This window comes from Pelobates fuscus, chromosome 3 (assembly GCF_036172605.1).
Source record: "Pelobates fuscus isolate aPelFus1 chromosome 3, aPelFus1.pri, whole genome shotgun sequence".
Lineage (NCBI taxonomy): Eukaryota > Metazoa > Chordata > Amphibia > Anura > Pelobatidae > Pelobates > Pelobates fuscus.
In genome coordinates this window covers 66,736,315-66,763,493 of record NC_086319.1, presented here as the reverse complement: position 1 = coordinate 66,763,493, position 27,179 = coordinate 66,736,315, and the positions used below count along the sequence as shown (strand labels likewise).

The window sequence follows — 27,179 nt, the reverse complement described above, 5'->3', positions numbered from 1 at the left end:
GGGCTGCGGGGGCTGCAGAGACCTGTTACTTACCTCTCCTGCAGCTCCTGTCAGCTCCCTTCTCCTCCGCGCCGGTCCGGTCAGCACCTCTGTCAGCTCCCAGTGTAAGTCTCGCGAGAGCCGCGGGGTCATAGTGCGGCTCTCGCGAGACTTACACTGGGACTTGCAGAGGGAGCTGACCGGACCGGCGCGGAGGAGAAGGGAGCTGACAGGAGCTGCAGGAGAGGTAAGTAAACCCTCTGCCAGCCCCCCTCCACTGAACTGCCAATGCCACTGGACCACCAGGGAATGAGAGCCCCCCTCCCTGCCATGTATCAAGCAGGGAGGGGGGACGAAGAAAAAAAAATATATAAATAATAATAATAATACAATAATATTTAAAAAAATAAATAAAATAAAAATGAATACTAAAAAAATTAATAAAACAAAAAATAATAATTTAACAACAAAAACTGTTAAAATAATAATTTAAAAAATAATAATAAAAATGCCCACCCCCCACCAAGGCTCTGCAACACACACACAAACACACACTGCATCACACACACTGCACTCATACACACACTGCACTCATACACACACACTGCATTCATACACACACACTGCATTCATATACACACACCGCATTCATATACACACACTGCACTCATACACACACTGCACTCATACACACACTGCACTCATATACACTGCACTCATATACACTGCATTCATACACACACTGCATTCATACACAACACTGCATTCATACACACACACTGCATTCATACACACACACTGCACTCATACACACTGCACTCATATACACACACTGCACTCATACACACACTGCATTCATACACACACACTGCATTCATTATATACACACACGGCACTCATACACACACACTGCATTCATACACACACACTGCATTCATACACACACTGCACTCACACACACACACTGCACTCATACACACACTGCACTCATACACACACTGCATTCATACACACACACTACATTCATACACACACACTGCACTTATACACACACACTGCATTCATACACACACACACTGCATTCATTATATACACACACTGTAAATAAATATTCAATTAATATATTTTTTTTAGGATCTAATTTTATTTAGAAATTTACCAGTAGCTGCTGCATTTCCCACCCTAGTCTTATACTCGAGTCAATAAGTTTTCTCAGTTTTTTGGGGCAAAATTAGGGGCCTTAGCTTATATTCGGGTCGGCTTATACTCGAGTATATAAGGTAATTGAGTGCATACTTCTTACACATTTATTAATTGCAGATCTCATTTGGAAGTCAGCATGTGTAAATCACAATGGCAGTTTTATAAACACAACATATACGGTTTACATTAAAACTACTGTCAGGATTTCCATATAATACACGCACAACACAATCTACAGCAATACATTCCAATAAATCACACTTTAGTCTCCGGAAAGAAATACACATTAAACTGATAACACTAGACATGGCACGATAACGAAAAAAACAAAAAGCAGCACACAAAGTATTTAATATAAACAAATCAAGATATTTTTCTCTAGGATCAGACTACTTTTCAAATATTATGCATTCTCTGGAAGATTATTAAAATATAGTTGAAAAAAAAAGAAAAAAAAAATAACATCAAGGTTTACCCACCCTCATCTTATTCTCATGAATTCCTCCCAACCATTCTCTAACCAGCCATCATATTCCCCACAATGAAGGATGGCTTCCTCACATTTAGGGCAACACTGGCCCCTGGGATACCAGGACATTTCCTGGTGGGATGCTGCAGCTGGGCTGCTCCTCTGCTGGAGCTGGAGGGGAGAGAGTGAAGGAGAAAGAGCTGGGAGGGAGAGAGGAACTGAGTATGGAGCTGATGGGAAGAGAGGGAGTGTAGGACCACATTCCTACAAAGTAAAAATAATAAGTTGAATGCGGTCTACGTATAAAAAACAATCTTATGGGGCGGGGCATGCCCGCCATGCTGACCGGTCGCATGAGGGAGAGGCTCCTGCAGAACCTGGCCTTTTTGACCAATAATTTAAGCGTAAAGCCCTTATCTGAGCCAGAGGAACGCAGGACTGTGCTGGAGCTGAAGTGGGCACAACAGCGAGCTCTGAGACCGGGAGTTTTGGGGCCCCGAGGGCCACACAAAATTTTGGAGCTTGCGGCCTACATGTGAGAAAGGCGGGATGGATGGCCGCCACCCTGCCTGACTGCTTGCTGGACCGCCACACAGCGGCTTTGTGATGCACCTCACAGGCCCCTACCTCCCCCCCCCCCTTTGGGCCGGGGTGTTTATTCCGGTCCCCACTGGAGGACACCCAGGCGATCCTCACCAAGCTCTGCAGGGCACAGTCTGATGCTCCGACTTTAAAATGGCCACCGCACTGCATCTCCGCCACACGGCCAACTGAGAAGTACCCTGAGTAATGCAGACAACCAGGCGACTTGACACCCCACAAGGCATTGGTACACCCCTGGATGTGAATAGCGGATGAGCCACGCTTCCAGCTCTTGACCGCCGGCAGACCACCCACAATACCATATTGAGGCTGGGATAGGCAAAGGCCAGGTAGGAAAAGAAACAGGAGGACACCACACGTCTAGCATGGGGCATAGATGAACTGCCTAATAACACATTACTCAGCCTCACAGAGACTATCACAGAGACAATCGACTACATACCTCCTGAGGAATCTGTTGTGGCACTGCAAGATTAACTGTTACTTGTTATTACGTGCACAAAGAAAAATAAAGAATACATTTTTTTTTTTTTAAATCTTATGTGCAATCCTGAAATCATCAGGATATCTAACACATTTATAGGGAATTATTGGTACCATTTACTTATTAAAAATAGACAAATACTGTCAAGCTATTTTATCACTCTGTCCCCTCAGCCCGCACAATTATCGAAGACTTAACTACGATCATGGGCACCGTGTGCCTGTTTTTTTTGTTGTTGTTTGGTTGCGACGGGGAACCCACTCTCCCCAGGATGTCCCCTTGCTACCGGGACTGGTTACTGATGACTGAAGACTACATCACCACTATTGCTCTATACAGAGATTTTAGGTAGAATAGACCGACTAATTATGACCATGACCAGGATTGGATTAAGAATATTTCTTCTTCTGACACCACAACCACATTCCTGCAAGGGGGTACTTCTGCTTCTCCTTCTTGTCGTCATAAATCTGGGTCTGAGCAGGACAGGTCTCGGTGAGATTTGACAGGGAGCTAGCTGGGAGAAGAAATTAGTTCACACGGACAGCATGTCTGTATGCAAAATCAAGTGTCCTCAAATTTTATTGCACAAAGAAGAGTTCTTCTCCATTTTGTGGAGCCTGTATTCAAACATAAACTTGACATTCTATTGGTTAGTATTTGCATCAGTTTTTTCCAGCTACATGACGTAAAGAAGGGTGTTGCTGGTCAAAATTGAACTTGTTGTAAATCATAATTCTTTGTATGCTGTCTTATATGAAGAACATTCATTTTAAACATCTTAAAACGTATACAATTCACTGCACACCTTATTATATACTTGATTATGTGCCTGTTAGTTATTATAACTTAATAATACTTATTCTAATGGTTATATACTAATATACAGGGAGTGCAGAATTATTAGGCAAATGAGTATTTTGACCACATCATCCTCTTTATGCATGTTGTCTTACTCCAAGCTGTATAGGTTTGAAAGCCTACTACCAATTAAGCATATTAGGTGATGTGCATCTCTGTAATGAGAAGGGGTGTGGTATAATGACATCAACACCCTATATCAGGTGTGCATAATTATTAGGCAACTTCCTTTCCTTTGGCAAAATGGGTCAAACGAAGGAGTTGACAGGCTCAGTAAAGTCAAAAATAGTGAGATATCTTGCAGAGGGATGCAGCACTCTTAAAATTGCAAAGCTTCTGAAGCGTGATCATCGAACAATCAAGCGTTTCATTCAAAATAGTCAACAGGGTCGCAAGAAGTGTGTGGAGAAACCAAGGCGCAAAATAACTGCCCATGAACTGAGAAAAGTCAAGCGTGCAGCTGCCAAGATGCCACTTGCCACCAGTTTGGCCATATTTCAGAGCTGCAACATCACTGGAGTGCCCAAAAGCACATGGTGTGCAATACTCAGAGACATGGCCAAGGTAAGAAAGGCTGAAAGACGACCACCGCTGAACAAGACACACAAGCTGAAACGTCAAGACTGGGCCAAGAAATATCTCAAGACTGATTTTTCTAAGGTTTTATGGACTGATGAAATGAGAGTGAGTCTTGATGGGCCAGATGGATGGATTGGTAAAGGGCAGAGAGCTCCAGTCCGACTCAGACGCCAGCAAGGTGGAGGTGGAGTACTGGTTTGGGCTGGTATCATCAAAGATGAGCTTGTGGGGCCTTTTCGGGTTGAGGATGGAGTCAAGCTCAACTCCCAGTCCTACTGCCAGTTTCTGGAAGACACCTTCTTCAAGCAGTGGTACAGGAAGAAGTCTGCATCCTTCAAGAAAAACATGATTTTCATGCAGGACAATGCTCCATCACACGCGTCCAAGTACTCCACAGCGTGGCTGGCAAGAAAGGGTATAAAAGAAGAAAATCTAATGACATGGCCTCCTTGTTCACCTGATCTGAACCCCATTGAGAACCTGTGGTCCATCATCAAATGTGAGATTTACAAGGAGGGAAAACAGTACACCTCTCTGAACAGTGTCTGGGAGGCTGTGGTTGCTGCTGCACGCAATGTTGATGGTGAACAGATCAAAACACTGACAGAATCCATGGATGGCAGGCTTTTGAGTGTCCTTGCAAAGAAAGGTGGCTATATTGGTCACTGATTTGTTTTTGTTTTGTTTTTGAATGTCAGAAATGTATATTTGTGAATGTTGAGATGTTATATTGGTTTCACTGGTAAAAATAAATAATTGAAATGGGTATATATTTGTTTTTTGTTAAGTTGCCTAATAATTATGCACAGTAATAGTCACCTGCACACACAGATATCCCCCTAAAATAGCTATAACTAAAAACAAACTAAAAACTACTTCCAAAAATATTCAGCTTTGATATTAATGAGTTTTTTGGGTTCATTGAGAACATGGTTGTTGTTCAATAATAAAATTAATCCTCAAAAATACAACTTGCCTAATAATTCTGCACTCCCTGTACGTGTACGTGACTAAAAACATGGTTCAATACTAGTGTGTTTTTACAACTTAGAACTGACAGATGTTTATCTATGGAACATTTTATCATGGGCAGGGTGGGCTTAAAGTAGCTGGGGGGATCCGAGCTATAATGACGGCTGAACACACTGAATTATCTTTCAAACCAATGTTTGCTAATTCTGCTGTTTAGATGCAAACAATTTGTCAGATGGTCTGCCCTTAACAATTCCACCCATTTACTCCAACAGAATAACATACATAATAACACACCCTACTCTTAGTAAATTCACTAGGTTTAGAGAATTGCAGGCCAATAAAAACACAGATGTGTTTTCTTTTTTTTTTATTTATCTGGAAAACCTGGGGAGCCCACATGTATATAAACCACCCATGTTTCCATTTGGAGAATAGGGTCAATCATTTTAAAATCATCATCCCAGATGATTTTTGTATAAATGCACGCAGGTAGGATCTTACTTACAGGGGCACTAGAGGCACCCAGACCACTTCATCTCATTGAAGTGGTCTTGGTGCAGTTGTCCCTGTCCCCTTAACCCTGCAATGTTAATTATTGCAGTTTCTGAGAAACTGCAATAATTACATTGCAGGGTTAAGGCTGCATCTAGTGGCTGTCAATCAGACAGCAGCTAGACGCACTTCCTGCTTGCTAGATGACTTTTGGTCTCCTAGCTGATACTAGCTCACGCTCTCCATGAGGATATCCAGCGCCAGTAAAACCCCCATAGAAAAACATTGCAGCAATGCCTTCCTATGGGGAGGGCCCAAGGCGCTTGCGGTGCTTACCGCGCATGTGCATTAGCCCCTCCGTCAGGTGACATTGGTAGATGCTGCGTGCGGAGGGAGATCGATGTTCGAATTGGGGGAGGGGGTCGTGAAGGAGTGAGAGGTGGGGCAGAGAGAGTTAGAGTACTAGGAATACAACTTTGTATCTTCTTAACAAACATTCTATTCTCAAGTGCTCATACATTCAATTTACAGGAATACAGTCAAACTTATACACACACTGTCATACTTTCTTTCTGTTGCAGTCCACTGCAGCTACATGTCTCCCTCTCCCCCTCCACTATGTGTCCTCTAGCTAAGCATAAAACAGTTTATCTTCTTCTAACATCTTTTTGCCCAATGACCACGTTGGTCATTCTTTAAAGACAAGTATCTTTCCCTGTAGCAATATGCATATTATTCATAAAGGCCTACAAGCTCCATGTGCTCCTTTGCTCTAGCTGATTGATCTCAGGAAGGGAGATCGAGCTGGAGGAAGAGAGAGATGGAGGTGAGAGTGAGATGGAGCTGGAAGGAGAGAGAGATGGAGGTGAGAGTGAGATGGAGCTGGAAGGAGAGAGAGATGGAGGAGAGAGTGAGATGGATCTGGATGGAGAGAGGAGAAGATGGAGCTGGAGGGAGAGAGAGATGGAGGAGAGAGTGAGATGGAGCTGGAGGGAGAGAGATGGAGGAGAGAGTGAGATGGAGCTGGATGGAGAGAGGAGAAGATGGAGCTGGAGGGAGAGATGGAGGAGAGAGAGATGGAGCTGGAGGGAGAGAGGAGAAGATGGAGCAGGAGGGAGAGAGAGATGGAGGAGAGAGTGAGATGGAGCTGGAGAGAGAGAGGAGAAGATGGAGCTGGAGAGAGAGAGGAGAAGATGGAGCTGGAGGCGAGAAATGGAGATGAAGCTGGAGGGGAGATATAGCTATTATTAGGGGGAGAGGGTTGTATGTAGACTCATTCTTTTTTAATAGAGGTGGCTAGGAGGATTATGGTCCCCTAACCACTCAGAGGGTGGGGGGATGGACCTGCCACTGTTTTGTGGGTAGAAGATAGCATGTTCACCCCTTGCTGTATAATTATTAGAGTCCCCTCCTGACACCCATGGATGGGGGCAGGAAAGAGCACTCACTCCTTTGACCTGATTATTACAGTTAGGGACCACCCGCTGACGATGGGTGGGAGTCCATGTTGGATTATTAGGGCTCCCACATTATGTCAATGGATGGGGCCAGGGAACACACTTGGTCTTCCCTTCTAAAAATTATTATAACCCCTACCCACTGACCTTGGGTGGGGGCAGGGTGAGACATAAGGATGCCCCTTGTTTATTTTATTAAAAGGTCAGCCACCACATAATTAACTCTTGCATTGCCAAGGGTTATTTAACTTTTTACTCACTGTCCACTCCCCATTATTTTTTTATACGTCCCCCAACAACAGTATAGCACGAAGCCCATTGGAGGGGGCATTAGTAGGACTATGTCCAAACATTATTTAACAGGCTTTCCCATAGCATAACACATTCCAAATTTGACAAGAGTATGGGTTAATACTTAGTTTCCTGGTACAAAACTTTTTATGACAAAACTGTGAATTGAGCGGTCAGTAATTTGGTATCATTTGTGGTGCATCTACTATCAGCTTGGATAACCGTTCCATTAATCAGTTTACCCTATGTTTACTACATGCCCCATAAACATTTATATGGGATATGATTTGTTTCCATTGGAAATGATGGGAGTATCAGGACTGGTGAAGTCACTTCTAGCTCATTGAAAACCTGCTGCAGGACCAATAATTTTTTATATTTATTTATGATTATTATTATTATTTTTATTTAGCTACTTATTTGGCATATGGATTTTCTGCATGCTAGGCAACATTTCATATTTAACAGATGTCTATGAAAAATGAAGTGTGTGCTATTCATTTATTTGCACATACAATTTTGTGAGGGAGGAAGTAGGTGTATTATTTAGCTGAGATAAAGTAAAGTGCTACTTTCAACCTCATTTATCGGTCTTTCAATATCTCGCCAAAGGCATTCATCTTAATGATTGCATAAAACTAGGGCTGAAATGTGTTATTTTACTTTCATAAATGATTGATATTTTTAATATTTGTCTTGGAGCCCTTTGCTGCAGTTAAAGAGTGTTGATTGCTTTATTAGAACACTACAGCATTAGTTCAAATTATCAGCATTTTTTCTTATTTGTTTTCCCAATGCATTTTGGTTACCTTTGTTAAATAAAATACTGTCTGCCTTTGCCATATCCCAGAGGAGAGAAGCAGAGGGAACCAAAATCGGGATGAGTAGGGACTGACATAGTTTAGCAATAAAAAAAAAAAAAGCCAAAAAGGAGAAGGAACTGAAATGAGTAGTGTGAAAATGAATGTGAGGTCTGGATGTTTTTGGATCTAGTACATAATGGGTGCAGTATCTCAAAATAATCATACTCAAAAGCCCAGGACCTCCTGCTAACATTCATATTATTAAACTTGTGCATCGATCGACTGAACCACTTCTTCTGAAAATACTTTTTTTGGCATGGCAGAATTTTGTCTGTGTGGTAATTTGGCTTGTCTGAATTTTGTTACTAAAAATCTGTTTTCTGAAAATGTATCAGGTGAACCAAAGAAATGCAAAAATGAATCATAAATCATTTTTCCCATCAATCATCTATTTTTTTGGGCGACTCAGGAGGAACTCCAAATCAAAACAAACACGCATGTCCACTGAGCAAATAATTTGTTGGTTTGTTCTGTCATATGGAGGTTTGGGGTCCAGGAATTCAAACGATTACCTGGTGAGCCAATATTTGGATGAATGAATTGCAATTCGGGATGAACAGAATCTGCAAGTCTACTTAGTACCAACAGCATGACAAGGAAGGGACCAAAGTTACTTTAAATAAGTGAATACTGAATATCTATATTTAAACCAATTTACATTGCAGGCATCGGAGATTTATCAACGACCGCATAGCGGACAAAGACAAACCAAATGCATCTTGCATGATGCATGTTCGTTCATTATCATTTATTTGCTTTTTGCAAGTAAATTGATCGTTTGAAGAACTGTTTACACTCTGTCAGGACTTGCAGCCTGCTGGGAAATAGTTAACAAAAAAACCTTGGGGATGGGGCCTGTGAAATAGAGAGGGTAGGGACATAGTCCTTCCTACACAGCATCGAGTAAGAGCTACTTTAAATATAATGGGGTAGATCCTAGTGACCATCCTGCCACACTGTTATTTCACAGGCTCCATCCTCATGAAATCAGGCCTTTTCTAGCTGCCCAGTTGCTAGTTTTTAATGTTTAGTAGTTGTGCTGCCACCTGTTGGATGGTAGTTGGGGGCATATGGAGGTTAGCAAACTCCATTATAGTAATAGGGGGGTCTTACGGACCCCCATAGGATTTTTAGTTGTTAATTTATTGTTTAACTATTTATTGTGGTGTTTATTTAGTAAGCACTGGCCATCCTCTAAATAATAAACCCTAAGACTGCAGACTGTCTTTAACTATTTACCCAATGGGTGCAAGTACTTCCACCGGGCAAATAGTTTGGATTTTTTTTAATCTGGGATTGAATTCATTCGGTCTGTATTTCAGCTGTTCGGTGGCTTGCGGACTGGCTGAAATCCAGACCAAATTTAGTCCCATTCTGTGCCTCATTTACAAAATTCGAACATTGATGAATTCCATCCACCATGTCCGGGCTTTGCAGTACAAATAACCCCATACCAAATAGGGAAAAATCGTTTTCTGTCATAGGGGGTCATTCAGACTTTAGTGAATAACCCTGTAATCAGAACATTAATTTATATTTGTATTAGAATGCATTTATAGATCACATTCTGCCCTTTTGCACATCCCAAATAATATTTCCAACCTGCCTTGAAGTTAACGAGTGGCACCATTTTCCAAGGAAGTAAATTCTATCATATTATTACACTTACTGTAAATTCCCTCATTTCAGGACAAATGATTAATTTTTGTTAAATCTTAAAGAATCACATTAATTCATCCCTAGTACTCAATGAAACAGCCGTTGCAATTAATACAGAACATAAATATATATTTCTTGTATGTAGTCATTTATTTACCCTCTTTATATAGAAAGAAATACAGTGATGCTTATTTTCAGTTGTCTGTGGACATCTGCACCAGGTGAATATAGTTTTTGCATCCGTGGTTTAACATTTTGAGAATATGTACATTTTTTATATGTATTTGTTTCTTTTTTACATTTTTTTTATTTATTCAGTTTTATTTTGTTATCAACATTACCAAAAACAAAAGAAACAAATACAAATAGATCCATTATTTCATTACATATTGACATAGTAAATTCATATAGATCTAATACAGAGATAAGTCGAATTTATGACAGTGTATTCATTTCAAACAGAAACAAAAAACAAAATGTGGACATACATAATTGAGGACTGCAAACCTTGGGGCTCAGCGGCAGGGTGCGACAGTTTAACCCCTTAAGGACAGAGCTTCAGAAGCTTGACTTACGCTTAATGACACAAGCAATTTTTGCATTTTCTTGCTGTTTGCGTTCAACTGCAATTTGCATCTCTCTCATTTATTGCACCGACACATATTATATACTGTTTTTTAAAGGACAGAAAGGGCTTTAATTTGATATAACATATAAATATATAAATGCTTACTTATTATAAAAAAAATACAGAAAAATGCAAAAAAAATGAAAAATATTGTTTTTTTTTTACAGTTTTTGCAATCATAATGTGTGCATAATTAGTGCAGGTTAAGGAAAGTAATTAAAAATAAATTCATTTATTTGTTCTGATTTACAGAATATATAATGTGTCTGGGATTTTAAGTTTTTTTTGGTAGTTACAGGTCACAAAGCACAAGGAGTAAAATAAAATTTTAATATGGAGCGATTTTAGAATTTGGTATGTTTGTCTTGTAAGCCTAATAGCCATAAAATAAAACAAAATTGCCACACAAAAGTATATATTTATATAAAGTAGACATCACAGGCTATTTACCTAAGGTTGTTTTGACACTTTCTACGTAGCCATTTTACCGCCAACCTCTGCTAAATATTGGAGTAAAATTGTGTTTTTGGGGGGTTTTCGCACACAAACGTATAACAAAGAACTTCTCATGTGTATTTTGTAAAGTTGTTGTGTGCTATTCCTGTACAAAGTTTTATTATGTGTTCAGTTACTTCTGCTGAGTACAACGGTACCCCCATTGTATGTCTTTGGCACTATTTTGTGAAGCTACAGTGCCATATAGGAGACCTGTCCTTTTCAGTATTCACAGTAGAATTTTGAGAGACGGATATAATGAGCCTATGCTTCCATTTGGGGTATTATAACAGTTTGACTGTTCAAAAACCCCCACAAAGGCCTACCATTTGTAAAAGTAGACACTCCAGGGTATCTCATAAGGTGCATATTGTGCCTTAACATGCCCCCATTTTTTTACCATTACATGCCAAAGTATGTGGTAAAAAATAATTTTGTGCATTTTTTACATACGGATTGCATTTTTGCTGGGCATTTTGTATATTTCATATGTGCCACTAAGTTCAAACCCCCCAAATTATGCTCAGCTAAGTCTTCTGAGTAAAAGGACACCCCCATTGTATGTCTATGGCACTATTTCGTGAAGCTACAGTGCCATACAGGAGACCTGTCCTTTTCAGTATTCACAGTTGAATTTTGAGAGACGGATTTAATGAGCCTATGCTTCCATTTGGGGTATTATAACAGTTTGACTGTTCAAAAAAAAACCACAAAGGCCTACCATTTGTAAAAGTAGACACTCCAGGGTATATCATAAGGTGCATATTGTGCCTTAGCATGCCCCCATTTTTTCACCAATATATGCCAAAGTATGTGGTAAAAAATAATTTTGTGCATTTTTTGACATACGGATTGCATTTTTGCTGGGCATTTTGTATATTTCATATGTGCCACTAAGTTCAAAACCTTCAAATTATGCTCAGCTAAGTCTTCTGAGTAAAAAGACATCCCCAATGAATGTCTTTGGCACTATTTTGTGAAGCTACAGTGGCATATTGGAGACCAAGCCATATCAGTTTTTACAGAACTTTGAATTTTGACGCTGGGCCTATGTGCAATTTCCAAGCATCTTCGTAAGTTTTAAATTCAAACTACCCCACAAAGGCCTACCATTTCTTAAAGTAGACACCCCAGGGTATTTCAAAAAGCATATTTTGAACCTTAGCGTGGGATAATTTTTCCGCTAGCTTGTACCAGGTGTAGTGGTAATAAGCGTTTTTTCTGCCTTTTTGACACACAAAGTGAGTTTACACAGTATAATTTGCAAACCTTATGTGTACCACCACTCTATAATACTTTATATGTTGCTCAGCTATGTCGGCTGAGTACAAAAATACCCCCGTATGTACCTTTGCCAGGTATATGTGGACATCGGAGGGGCACATTTGGGACACAGCCATTCCATTTTTTTTCAAACTTTAAATTTTTACGCTGTGCCCATGTCCCATTTTAGAGTATTTTACCAGGCTATATAATCCAAATACCCCATAAAGCCATACCATTTCTTAAAGAAGACATCCCAGGGTATTTCAAAAGGCATATTTTGAACCTTAGCGTGGGATCATTTTTCCGCTAGCTTGTACCAGGTGTAGTGGTAATGAGCGTTATTAAATGTATTTTTTTACTTTTTAAAACTTTTTTTACTTTTTAAAACTATTTTTTAAACTTTTGTTTTGCTTATTCATTTTTTTAAAGTTTCCTAAACTTTCGTAAAACTTTTTTTTACAGATTTAACATTTTTCTAAGCTTTTTCTTTTACCGTTAACCCCTAACTAGCAGTAAGCAGCACTAACAGTAAATTCCCCATTTTCCCATAACTCCCACCCACCCCAGCTAGCAAAATATTTAATTATACAATATTTAAATTAGTTAATTAAATTAATTTAACCCCTGAGGGTTAAAAAATAAATAAAAGTTAATCGTCAGGGGTTAAAAAAAAATTAGATCACAGTATAATACTGTGATCTGTATTTTGATCACTGTAGGCAGTGATAGACTGGCAGGCAAGGGGTTAATTTTTATTTGGACTGGGTAAAGGGTTTATTTTTTTTATTTTTTACTTAAACATTATTAAAACTTTTTTTTTTTACTTAATTTTTTAACTTTTTAAAGCTTATTTTAAAACTTTTTTTAACGTTAACCCCTAGTTAGCCTAACACTAAATCCCCCAATTCCCCACTAACTTCCACCCTCCCCAGCTAGCTAAATTTATAATTTTAAAATATTTAAATTAATTAATAAAATAAATTTAACCCCTGAGGGTTAAAAAAAAAAGAATTAACCCTCAGGGGTTAAAAAAAAAATCAGATCATATTAAAATGTAATCCCTGCCAATTGATCACTGTAGTCAGTGATCAATTGGCAGGGAAGGGTTTTTTTTATTAATATGGGTAAAGGGGGGTGGGATTTTAATTTAACTTTTTTTTTTAACACCAGGGGGCAGGATCACTGAAGATCCGTCTCCCTGCACTTCACACTGAACCCGGAAGTGCAGGGAGGCGGAGGTGAGTATACAGAGCACATGTGCCCGCTCTGACATGCTGTCAGAGCGGGCACATGAGCTGGGACAGCCCGATCCGGTGCTCCCGGTCTGCCTCTAATGCAGAGGCAGACCGGAGCACCATTAACCCCACGATCGCCGCGATTGCGGCGATCTGGGGTTAATTTTACCGCGTGACTGACGAGGTCCGTCACCCGTCGTTAAGGGCATCCCCAGGATGACGGACCTCGTCCGTCACCCGTCGTGAAGGGGTTAAGTATATCCAAGGGAACTTTAGTTTTATTAGGAGATCATGAAAATAATTATCTTAAACCTCTAAGCCATCCTTAATATAAAGTGAGTTTTTATTTTCCCTATATACTATCCAGGGTTACCATAAATCGTGATATGAAACAGATTTACCTGATTTATTAGTAAAGTTACATTCCATTATATACTGATATTCTATTTGGCTTAAAATCTCTTGCTATAGTGGAGAATCAGTCGATTTCTAGTGACGAGCTATAGAAAACTTCAAAGCATAAAGAATATGGGTAATTAAATATTAAAACAAAAAATTTCCATTAATGGTAAATCTAAATTAAATAAAAATAGCGAAGGTGTGAGAAATATTATCTCTCGAGTTAAGTCTAAAATCAGAGAAGATATACGCATCTTAGTATCATTTAATATCTCACAGGTAAACCAAATATGGAATATTGTACCAGTCTCTTTATGGCATCTCCAGCATAGAGGTGAATAAGCTTCATACATTTTTTGTAGTGTAGAAGGAAACAAGTACCATCTATACAAGATCTTTAAGGAAGTTATATCAAAGATATACAATTAATATATTTCTTTTATTTGAGCGGTGGTACAGTACCATTCATAAGGGGGTATGGTTTATATTAAAATCCTTTTCCCATTTCACTATTGGTAGTGTTTTTTCCACATCTTCCCTCCCTTGTATAAGTTTAATCAAATAATCAAAGATAGTGTGTTCAAATATAACCTGTTTTGAGTTTAGAAAATGTTTAATCCTTAGGTAACAAAAAGTTTAGTTATAGGGTATATCATATTTATCTTGTAAACCCAGGAAACTTATAATTTTTTTATTATCAAAAAGAACAAAAAGATCTGCATATTTATTTATCCCTCGTAATGTCCAATTGTAAAGATCCATATTGATCATATCATAATGCAGAGTTTCAAATGGGGCTGGTATAAGAATCGATTCTGAAAGACTAAGTTTACTTTTCAACATTTTTAAAACTTCTAGCACAGCCATAATCAAAATATTTAATTAAATAATTTCTTTTTTTCCTTACATCTAAGTTAATTGACCAGAATATAGTATTTAAATTGACATATGGTTAGTTTTCTTGTTCTATCTGGAACCAGACATTTATTTGAATATATTTTTTATTCCATATCATTACATTCGCGATGAGGCACGTTCGATATAACTTTGTGATATCCGGAAATGGAATCTCCCTACTTGCCGATGATGTGCTTCTATCCCTAATGAAACCTTTCTATGCTATTCCAGAGGTGTTTGAAGTAATTGAAATATTTGGGAAAATTTCGAACTATAAAATAAATATAAAGAAAACTCAAATTTTGGTTTTGAACATATCTGAGGTAGAACTATCCACTCTTAAATCTAAAGTTCAGCTCAATTGGACTTGAAGTATATTGAATATTTAGGAATTAAATTATCCTTTAATATTCAGGATATTATATACAAGAACTACGGGGATATTTATACCTTATTTGATAAGCAATTGAATAAATGGAGTAAAATTGAGATCTCGTGGTTGGGACAATTTAATATAGTCAACACTTTTTTAATTCCAAAATTGTTATATTTATTTAGGTCCTTACCTTTGAGACTAGGTAAGGATAGGATGTTACAATTCCAAATATTATTTTCAAACTTTATTTGGGCAAATAAACGTCCAAGAATTTTTCCTACAAAACAATTATGATAAAGGTGGTATTTGTTTCATTTTGTTTCAGTCCCTGAAGATCCTCCACAAAATCTAGCTAAGGGCAACATCACAGCAAGATCATTTTCTGTTACATGGGATGCTCCAACTATTGTCACTGGGAAATTTAGCTACAAGGTCGAACTTTATGGACCCAGTGGTAAGTTTGAAACAATAATTCCCATTATTTCAGAATTTTATGTGGATATTTAATACATTTTCAAGTAGTTTCATGTTTTTTTTAAATCTATTTATTTGTTTCTAACTTTATTTTTATTACTTAGTAGGAAATGTAAATTAAAATTTTATCATGATTGACCTGCATAAATTAAGTTACTAAACAATGCTCCTGCTTCGCTGCAAATTCATGAAAACTGTATTGGTATTAATATTATTTTTAAAGGTGTTTAAGTTTAGTTTAGAAATGTGTACCAAATAAAGCATAGTTGCAATTTTTTGTGCATATTTATTCTCACACATTTTTGTATATTTTTGTACATAGATGTACACAGATAACATTAGGTGTATGCTGTTGTAGAACACTGTAAAACAATGTTCTTAACCTTTTTTTTTACGGTGATACAAGTTACGCACATTGCACAAGCTGGCATTCCATACTTCAATTTTAAAATATATACTTTAATAACCTATTCTTCAACCTTTATGTAATATACAGTTGTAACCAAAATTATTCAACCCGCCATTGAGACTCAGGCTTATTGTTAACATTTACAGACTTTCAGCTGTTTGCAATGAGTGATTCAATTAGTTTCCCCAAATACAACTGAAAATGCAATGTTTAATGACTTCTCCAGTTCTGAGATTATTCAGACTGTATAACCAAATAACTGTAACTGTATAACCAAATAATACATTTTCTAAACCAGTTAGAGAGGTCTCTCGCACTGCAAAAGACAGAGCTGCTATAGTAACAAGTTTATCGTGGGCAGTTGTCTGGAGCCAGATGTATATGATGTCCATGTTCTCTCATTGAGCATCCACTAAAATAGCATATGGACCCACCTTGGGTCCTGATCAATAAATAATAATGTAAAATAATGTTTTAATTGCAAAATCTTGCAATAGCAGCTACATTGACTGGGGTAAAATTCAAAGCTACACCTAGTTTAAAATAAAATACATGTAAGTTCCCAGATGCGGATATCATGGTAACACTGTTACGCACACCTGTTATTTATATAAAACTATGGACTGAAAGGTGTACTGCATTGGTTTGTATCAGTAATGTTAATTTGATTTCTTCAACAAGTATGATAATGTGGTTTTCTCAACAGGTCATATTTTCGATAACAGCACAAAGGATCTCAGATTTACCTTCTCTAACCTCACACCATTCACGACCTATGATGCATACATCAGTGGGGAAACAAGTGCAGGTGTTGGGCCCAGAGCCAACATATCTGTTTACACTCCAGCAGAAGGTAACAGTCTTGTTTCGTTACAGTACCTTAGTCTTCATTGCAAATGTCTGAAAATCAGTATACGGAAAAAGGTTTTATTCTGTAGCTACAATAGAAAAAAAAACAAAGTCACATACTCATAATGGGTAAAACAACTAGATGATAACAAATACTTTATTTTTGCTCTTAGTATGAGTAGTAAAATGTTAATTGAATAGTGAGGTTTTTTTGTTTGTTTGTTTGTTTTGCTTAGTAGTAGTAGTACTATATTAATTGAACCTTGAATTTTTGAAAACATTTTTGCTTATTAATCAAATAACGTGTTGTAGGTTAATGTCTGTGCTTAGCACAATTGAATAATTAAATCTAAAATTGTTGATCATTTTGATACTTAGTGCTAATTTATTAATTGAATATTGAATTGTTGATAATTATTTTGTGCTCAGTACCATAAGTAATTTATTGCTTGTATATTGAGTTGCTGGTAAATGTTTGCGTTTGGCACTAGTAGTAATTTGTGAATAGGATTTTGTGTTGCTTGTAGATTTTCCATGTACCATGTAGTTTTCTTTACTACTTATTTTAGTAACACAGTTATAATCATTATTTTGGTTTCTGGGGGTGCAAATATGGGTAAGCTTTTCAAACAAAAATTTCAAAAGTTTTTTTAGCAGATTGTGATTATTTGGAAAGCGTATCCAAATATATTAAATCAAGGCCATAATTGAGAATTAAATCATGAAAGATAAGTAACTTAGATGATGTAACATTCCAATCGGTATTACAGGTGGTCCTCGTTTTGCGACCTACCTGTATCACGACTGCTCTCACTGACGACCAGCTCTCACGTGAGGTGGTAAGTGCGAGCCTTCGTTGGAATTAGAGGGATTCCCTGCTCTGCTGCTTTCTTCTATGTTTAGAGATATTTCCCTGAACATAGACGAACGCAACAATGCAGGTAATCCCTCTAATCTATGTTCGGGGAAATTTCCCTGAGCATAGATTAAATGGATTCCCTGCTCTTGTGCGTTCTTCTATGTTCGTGGAAATGTCCCTGAACACAGACATGCTCACCAGAGCAGGAAATCCCTTAAATGTAAGTTTGGGGAAATTTCCCCAAACATAGATTAGAAGGATTCCCTACTCTGTTGCGTTCATCTATGTTCAGGGACATTTCCCCGAACATAGAAGAATGCATCAGAGCAGGGAATCCCTTAACTCCTCACTTACCGATCAATTCGTTCTACGACCGGGTTGTAGGAACGGAACCCAGTCGGTAGGTGAGGAGTGTCTTTATTTGGTTCATGCTAAATAAATGTGATTTATGTGAAAGTGAGCAAATTCTGTATGCCATAATATTCAAAAGACTGTATAGCATCTTTCATTATTGCATCATTCAAATCAATCGATAAACTGATAAAAAACAAAGTTAGAACAAACACTAATTTGAAGCAATGAGCACACGAAAAACATATCAAATCTAGAAATGTTATTATAGCTCAAACTGAAAAAATATATATTTCCATATGCTTATATTTAATATTGTTCGACAGGCTTTGCAAATTCTTTAATAATTTTGGACAAGCTTTTAAAATTATAATTTTTTTTAACTATTAAAAAATATATCAAAAATATAGCTATGGGGCGGGGTCTGAGCCTCATGGCAGCTGGATGTGAAACGTAAGGGTTCTGAGCTTGATCTTTACTATAAGCAGATTCCTGCATTATCAGTCTGCACTAGTGCTCAAATCTGGGACTCACCCGTGTCTGGAACCTGAAGTGGTGCCCCCGGATCTATCGTTGTGACTACACTGGGTAAATTTGTCTCGGAGAGGCCTAGTGGAAGGCCTGGTGAGTGAAGCGGCCATTCTCCCATTGGGCGCGACACTGTGCCCTCATAAGCTTACCTGACAGTCCCTTTTCCCCTCTTTTGGGACCGTGGGGGAAATATCACGTTCCCCACTGGCTTGCCATACATGCGGCTGATATATTATATTATACTTTAGCGTATGATCTACACACGTCCACTTTAAATCTAGTGTTAGCCTAAACGTGCCTGACAGCTTGCATTATATATTCACTAAGAAATGAGAGGATTAACAAGTTTTTGTCTTGGTTATTGCGTCTGACTGATTGCATTTTTCATGTTAGCATATCGTATGCACATGTTCAGTCCGGGTAGCATTATTGATCCTATTTGTTTAATCTACGTAACTAAGAAATGAGACTGGCGTACGCAGGAGTTTATTATACACTGTGCATGTGTCTGTAATTATGCTCTATAACTATCTACATTAACTCTCTTTCTTTTTTCTGTATGTTATATCTTGCAGTCTCAATAAAAGACAGATTGACAAAAAAAAGTTTAAAAAAATATATAGCTATATATAGAAAACTAATAATACAGAAATTAAATCATTTTGAAAGTTTATCCAAAAATATTAAATTAGCTGGAAAGATTATTTAACAATATTAAAAAAACAAGACCATAATTTGTATAGTTTTTAGACAGCACTCTAAAACATTACAACCAACAATATGCATGATTTCAAAAAGATACCTAATTTTGTGCTTGATTGTATTATACATTACCTGATTTTTTTTAATAATTGAAAATAGCAATATTTAGTGAATAGAGACCTTTTTGTGTAATTCAGTTATTATGATCTCTAGTGAATCAATCACCTATAAAATAACTATGTTAATCAAAGGAACATAACTACTTTGTAATACATTTTGAATAACCTATTTTAACTAACCGTATCTCCCCGATAACTAATTCATACCGACTGAAAACACCGATATATTTTATATGTTTAATTTTGCAATTCTTGGTTAATCCACGAGGTGGCAGCATAACCTAGGAATTTTAACTTGTTGACTCCCCATTGCAATAAATATTGGTCTTTCTTTTGTATCTGTTACTTTGAATGTAGTTTTAACACAATTAGGCAATTTTATCCTTAGAATTAATGATTATGTTTCAAACAAATAAATAAACAAACAAAAGTAGTTACTATTCAACAAAACACCACAACTACAGTATTCAGCAATTTTGTTTCCCATCCACATAAGGGCTGACAATTTTTAGGTTCAGGGGAAGTAGACGTGAGTACCTTTTTTTTTTTTTGCACATAAAACACATAGATCTCTTTGTGAATGGTTCTAGGTGGCATAAATAGATGTATATGATATATATCAGGCTGGCAGATGTAGGTAACAAGTCATGAGATATGACATCATATATCACTTCTTTCTCCATCAGTATGACCCACACAGCATGAGTGAGCATTTATAGAGAGCTATGCATGCCTAAGAAATACAGACCCTGTTTATTGTGACTCAATTGCAGCCACTGATGACCTAATGAGTCTTACTACCACTGTCAAAAATAAATAACCAAAGGCACACTTGTTTACCAAAATAATAATCCCCTATCAGGGTACACTTACACTTGGCAGAAAGATGAAAAAGCAGATCTCCTTGTGGATGCTTTACCAAATGTAAAACTTTATGTGCCAATCTCCAGGATTTTTTCAGCTAATAGTAAATGCTGATTTTTTTTTTTATTAATACATTATACTGCAAGCTCCAAAACTTGGAGTTGGGCAGTTTTGTTCCAAAGGATGTCTGTTTTATAGTTTTAATGCTTAGTATCATGAGAACTAATTTCACAGCCTGCAGGCACTTGCCTGCTCCCATACACCATACGAACTCATAATAATCATCTAATCTGCAAAATTGTCCGGAGAACAATTTGGAATCCATAGATTTGCCTTGGCCCAGTATTTAGAAAAAAAAAAAATCTAAATTTTTTATGCCCAAATAATGAGAGATCAATTTTATGAACCTGTACCCCATCACACAATGAGTATGGGATTAAGAATATGAAGACCAACTGTGAGTTTGTTGGGAGTTTATGTGACTCTTACCTGGTGTAAAATATTTAACAATAACTAACTGCCTATACATCCATTGGAAACATACACATTGACCATATGGCATTATATTGAAAACATAAAGCATATATCAAAGCATATTAATCTATATATAAAAAAAAATCTATATATATATATTAAAAAAAACAAAAACTCTACATAAATAAAAAGTTATTCTTTGGATATATAAAGTACATGTATCACTTACATGCAAAATTTACATACCACAAATGGATCTCAACATTTATATAGATATATTTCTGGCATAGCACAAAATCACAGTTTAATACATTGTATACACTGTCACTATCTCCTGCTCAGAGTGACCACTTTTTACTGGCAAGTTGTGGTTGCTATGACAACAATTTATTCAGGAAGTGTTCCTGTGCATTTGCAGCCAGTATCTATCTATGTGAGTGGCTGGTATCTTTGTAAGAAGGTTTTATTGCCAGTCTGCCAGAAAAAATAAATAAACGTCTCTCCCAAAATTTCAAATCGATAAAGAGGGACACTTTCATTTTATGGCTGTGGCTGTTCTTGTGTTTTAGGTCACTTACAAATAAGTTATACAACTAAAATGTAATTTAGAACAAGAACAATTATCTTTTTATCACACAGACTTATTTCTGAACATGTTTATGGTAGTTTAAAGACACATTACTGGGAGTATTATTGCTGTGGAGCTCTGTTATACACTCAGACATGTCAACAAAGAGGAACATTGGGACAGAAAAGAGGGACAGATTAATTTGGCCCACAACAGGAAGTGTCTCTCATAGTTAGTGCTGAGTTTGGAAACCAGTCAGTCATAATAATGAGAGATCAATTTTATGAACCTGTACCCCATCACACAATGAGTATGGGATTAAGAATATGAAGACCAACTGTGAGTTTGTTGGGAGTTTATGTGACTCCCACAACAATTTTTTCACTAACCCTATAATTCAAGCATTACTGACTCCGAATGTTGTATTTGGATTACGAATTATTTGCCCACTACCACTGTTCAAAGGTTGTTCAAATCAGAATATCAAACGTGATGTCTTATACAAAGAATTTGGCAAGAGGCACGATGTTACATTGAAGATAACCTTTTTTTATCATGCAAATGTAGCTTAAAATATAATTTAAAAAGTGATTATGAATTCTGTTGTTTTGTGCAATTATTATTTTATTTGGCGAACATGTTTATCTGTTTTACTTTTTGCTTTGGAAAGGCTAATTACTCAACAATCCTTTTTTTGTTATCTATATATTATACTACATAACTTTTCCTTTAGCATAATGTATAGAAAGTTAGTTTGTTTCCAACAACATGAGCTGATTCCCAAAACAGGAAGTATTGCAAGGTGTGCAAAAACACACATTCACATACACAGAAACCCCCCACACACAAACAGTACACATTTAATAGTTGTTTGACAAATGCATTTTACAGCATGAAAACAAAGTGTCTTCTCTTTTATATGGCCCTTTCAATATATCAAGACAAGGTTTTTTGGTTTTTTTTATCAGTAAACCAAGTGTAAAACTTAATTTTCATTCAAAATTTTATATCAAATAGCATAAAATGATACACGTTTTGATGGTGAAAGTTTGTTTATTTTCCTATGTATTGCTTTATTTTACTTGATGCTTCTATATTATTTATTTTTAATTTATCCAGATAACCAGTTAATGACCTCTTTAAGTGGTGAGTGGTTGAGACTGTATGCATACATATATATGTACATATATGCATATATATCTATACACATACGTACATACAAATATATACACATACAGAAGATATCTATATTATATATATATATATATATATTTGTATGAATTATAATTTGTTTTGATCACTGTTTTTAAATTGTGCATTGCTAATAACCTTTGAGTATTGTTGTTGACAATTTTCGAGTGTGCTTGGGAAATGTGATAAACTGTAAACACTACCAAACAGGACAGTCATCCATTTACAAATGTCAACATTGATACTGTTAATAGCAATATCTATTGACCTCCCTGTTTCCTTTAATTCGGAGTTGCTACTGTTTACAAATTTTCTCGGATAGTCATACGAGTCACATGCTGTTCGGAGGTACAAGGATAATGCCAATATTATGAAGAAATCACATGCTACCAAAAGAGATCAACTAATTATTTGCAGAAGGGTTCTTATAGGAAGTGTTAAGATTATGTAATTGACTTGCTCCTTACAGGTTTGGCATTTTAAATATTCTTGGGCATCACTTTTTATGTGTTACCCTACAGCACTGGAAAACCATGTACCTGTACATTGAAAGAAGTCTTTTCAGAGTACGTGGCCGCAGCAAGTTTTGTGATGTGAAACTTTACTAGCATTGCATTAGTTGGACTCTTACGTTGATTTGTTTAATGTGCAGCAGGCCCTCTGGTCTATATTTGATCCCAAAGACTGTGATCTCTTAATTAACTGCCAATATCCTTTGAATGACAGTAACATAAATAAAAGAGCCACTAAGCTGTGAAGTGGTATCCTTTGTTTGCTGCTGTTTAAAGTTCAATAAAGAAATTGTGAGATTTAAAAGACAACAAATAACACAATGAACACAAAAAAAAAATGTGACAGTACTAAAACAGACACCATCAAATATCCCTTTGCTTCATGTTTTGTTATGTTATTTGCTTTTGGATATTTTTTTTTTATTAATTTTTGCTGCTAGTTTTAGCTTTATTTTGCCGTTAAAACCAGACAAATCTGAGTGCAAAATAAATTAAATTAATACAGAGGGCCTTTTTTATTTATTTTATTTATATATTTTTAGGTTTGTACAATATTTATATAAAAGGTAGTAAGTACCCTTGCCCCCTCACAAATAACTCATATATTTAAAAAAAAAAAAAAAATAAAGCAAAGTTTCCTGGTCTTTGATGGATCAACATCAATATTGATTTTAACAAAAATTGGCAACTGCTATTTTGTGACTGGTCTCCATCTTGTTTACAACCCTGTCACTACAGCTGCCACTAGTCGTTAAACCACCAGCCTCTTACCTGGTGTAAAATATTTAACAATAACTAACTGCCTATACATCCATTGGAAACATACACATTGACCATATGGCATTATATTGAAAACATAAAGCATATATCAAAGCATATTAATCTATATATAAAAAAAAATCTATATATATATATTAAAAAAAACAAAAACTCTACATAAATAAAAAGTTATTCTTTGGATATATAAAGTACATGTATCACTTACATGCAAAATTTACATACCACAAATGGATCTCAACATTTATATAGATATATTTCTGGCATAGCACAAAATCACAGTTTAATACATTGTATACACTGTCACTATCTCCTGCTCAGAGTGACCACTTTTTACTGGCAAGTTGTGGTTGCTATGACAACAATTTATTCAGGAAGTGTTCCTGTGCATTTGCAGCCAGTATCTATCTATGTGAGTGGCTGGTATCTTTGTAAGAAGGTTTTATTGCCAGTCTGCCAGAAAAAATAAATAAACGTCTCTCCCAAAATTTCAAATCGATAAAGAGGGACACTTTCATTTTATGGCTGTGGCTGTTCTTGTGTTTTAGGTCACTTACAAATAAGTTATACAACTAAAATGTAATTTAGAACAAGAACAATTATCTTTTTATCACACAGACTTATTTCTGAACACGTTTATGGTAGTTTAAAGACACATTACTGGGAGTATTATTGCTGTGGAGCTCTGTTATACACTCAGACATGTCAACAAAGAGGAACATTGGGACAGAAAAGAGGGACAGATTAATTTGGCCCACAACAGGAAGTGTCTCTCATAGTTAGTGCTGAGTTTGGAAACCAGTCAGTCATTAGTAGACTCTGCTAACTACTGGCTGTTGTTAATAGGGACAGCTAACGGAAGCTTAGATTTGGAAATGAGTCCTTAGTTTGCTGCTGAAAAAAATCTTCCTATTCTAAGGAACAGAATGCCAAGGTTTCCTGTCTTCTTGCTGTTCATTGGTACACTGCAAAAAAACTGCCTCTTTCTGTGTAGAATATATACATTTTAAAAAGGAAATCAAGTAATCCTTCTTAATAATAAGAAGTTGGTTTTCCTCTTTCAGCACATGAATTCTACATACTCTGTGTCAGCACTATTTATGTACTGCCCAACAGCATGAAAAAAGTGATGTGTCCACCAAAACAAAGTGGATCTAAATCTGGCAACACAGCTGTAAAAAAATTATAGCTCGTTAAAAGATTTTAATGACATCAGTTAAAAAGCAGAAGTATCCACATTTGTGTTTTCTACACAATTTACACTACTTTAAAAAATATATATTTTATTTGTTTATAACGACTGTGCCAGTCATGAATTAAAAACATTACGTTCACAACATTTGTCAATGGTAAGATACAACTTACTATTAATAATTACCACAAGAACAATTAACTATTCTGTGTTTTTCAATATTAGTAACATTTGTCTTTTTCCATTTTTTTTTCAACTAGTACCGAGTGCTGTGTCTGACTTATATGCAAAAGAAGTGGAGTCTGATTTTATGACAGTTGAATGGCGAAGACCACCACAACCAAATGGTATCATTATCCAATACCGAGTTAAGGCACAGGTCAATGCCACAGGAGTAGTCATTGAAAACACAATTCTCACAGGAAACGCTAAGGTACTTTGATTTTTTTTTCCTTTTTATTCTTTTGTTTCTTTGAATATTTTTGTTTATTTTTTGCATTAAGCAATTAGTTACCACTTATTGCAGTGTGAGTGTTTTCACACGTTCCCTAATCTGCCATCAGGATTAAAGAGAGCTCACTCTCCCTTCCCCCATCTTACACAAACTCTATAGTTTCACACATACAAGTGTTTCCTGCCACTGCTTCCAATTAAAAAGTAACCCGAGAAAATGTTCAGATTTGGGCTGGGTAGTCATTATGGTTAATTCACTAAGCTTTAAAATCACAACTTTTGTCAAAAGTGAAAGACAACTTTAGAAAGAAGTTAAAAAAGTAGGCCTAAATAGCTATATTTATAATAATAGTTGGAGATTTTTATATCATGACTGGTTTAGTGAATACGACTATTGAGGCTTTACTCTGTCAGTGGACAGTGTCTTTTTACAAACTGCATTGCAAATAATTCTAACTGGAAATCAACATGCTAAGTACCGTATTTATCGGAGTATAACACGCCCCGGCGTATAACACGCACCTCATTTTAAGAAGGAAATCCCCCCCCCTCCCATAGTATTCTCCCCTCTCCCATAGTGTTCCCCCACCCTCATCCCAAAGTGTTCCCCCCCCTTTCCATAGTATGCTCCCCCCCATAGTATTTTCCACTCCCTCCCATAGTGTTCCCCCCCTCATCCCATAGTGTTCTCCCCCCTCCTGTTATAGTATAATTTAGAAATAAACAAAGATGTTTAAATGTCTATCTGTTCCTTTCCAAATTAGAGAAAATTATATTGCGTATACGCAGAAGTAATTCAGACTGACACACGGAGTTCAGGTTAAAATAACTTCGAGGAAATTTATTGGCAAGTGAAGCAAGAGCGGGCTCGCAGGCCCTTTTAAGGGGGATTTTGCATCATCATTGATTATCGAGATATCAGTAAATAAACATCATTAATTGGATTAATTGTTAAGTGTCTGTGTCAGTGTCCACCCATCAATATGATTAATTGGCTCAAAAACTAAGTGGTTAGCTAAGTGTCCTCCCACCGAGAGGTGGTATTGTTCTGGACACGGGTGTGGACGGATGGCTCAAGCGCCATCTTTCCCAGCATGAGGTTTACTCGGTGGAAAGGGGGGCTTGGGCGTCATTTTACGTAGTTAGTGATGTCAGTCTCGTGGTCAGGTGCAAGGTTCTTTTATGAATAGAACATTTCATTAGTACAGTGTTCTCATGGCCTTCAGATTATACTATGTTGCAAATTACAGGAGATTCAGCAATTCCGGGGTTAGTCATGTCTTTATAGAAAATACAGTCTCTGTTCATTGTATTAAATGTTGCTGGGAAATTCTATCATGTAATGTAGTTTAAAATGGAGGATCTGTCAGGTAATGTGGACAAAATGGAGGGTCTGTCACAGTGTGAGGTTAAAATGGAGTTAGTACAATAATTCAATACAGGTTCAATAAAGATTTTTAATAATTCTACATCACTCCCATAGTGTCCCCCTTTCCCTTGTCCCATAGTGCACTTTCCCTGCCCTTGTCCCATAATTACTTACCTGTCTTGAAGCGTGGGCCGGCTTCACAGCGCGCACCGCGGTACAGGAACTTCAATTTCAGGTTCCGGTTTCCGGCGGGACTGAAAGGAAGTGTGCACAC

The 27,179-nt window shown here is 36.8% G+C and overlaps 1 protein-coding gene across 1 annotated transcript in view; it reads left to right on the top strand.

Moving 5' to 3' along the window:
- The window catches only part of PTPRQ (protein tyrosine phosphatase receptor type Q), a 239,119-nt gene that overhangs the window by 40,732 nt on the left and 171,208 nt on the right, over positions 1–27,179 (top strand). Inside the window, exons 8-10 of the mRNA XM_063447145.1 lie at positions 15,537–15,665; positions 16,801–16,947; positions 25,344–25,516. Of these exons, the coding sequence (XP_063303215.1) occupies positions 15,537–15,665; positions 16,801–16,947; positions 25,344–25,516 (449 nt within the window). The remainder of the gene's footprint in view (positions 1–15,536; positions 15,666–16,800; positions 16,948–25,343; positions 25,517–27,179) is intronic.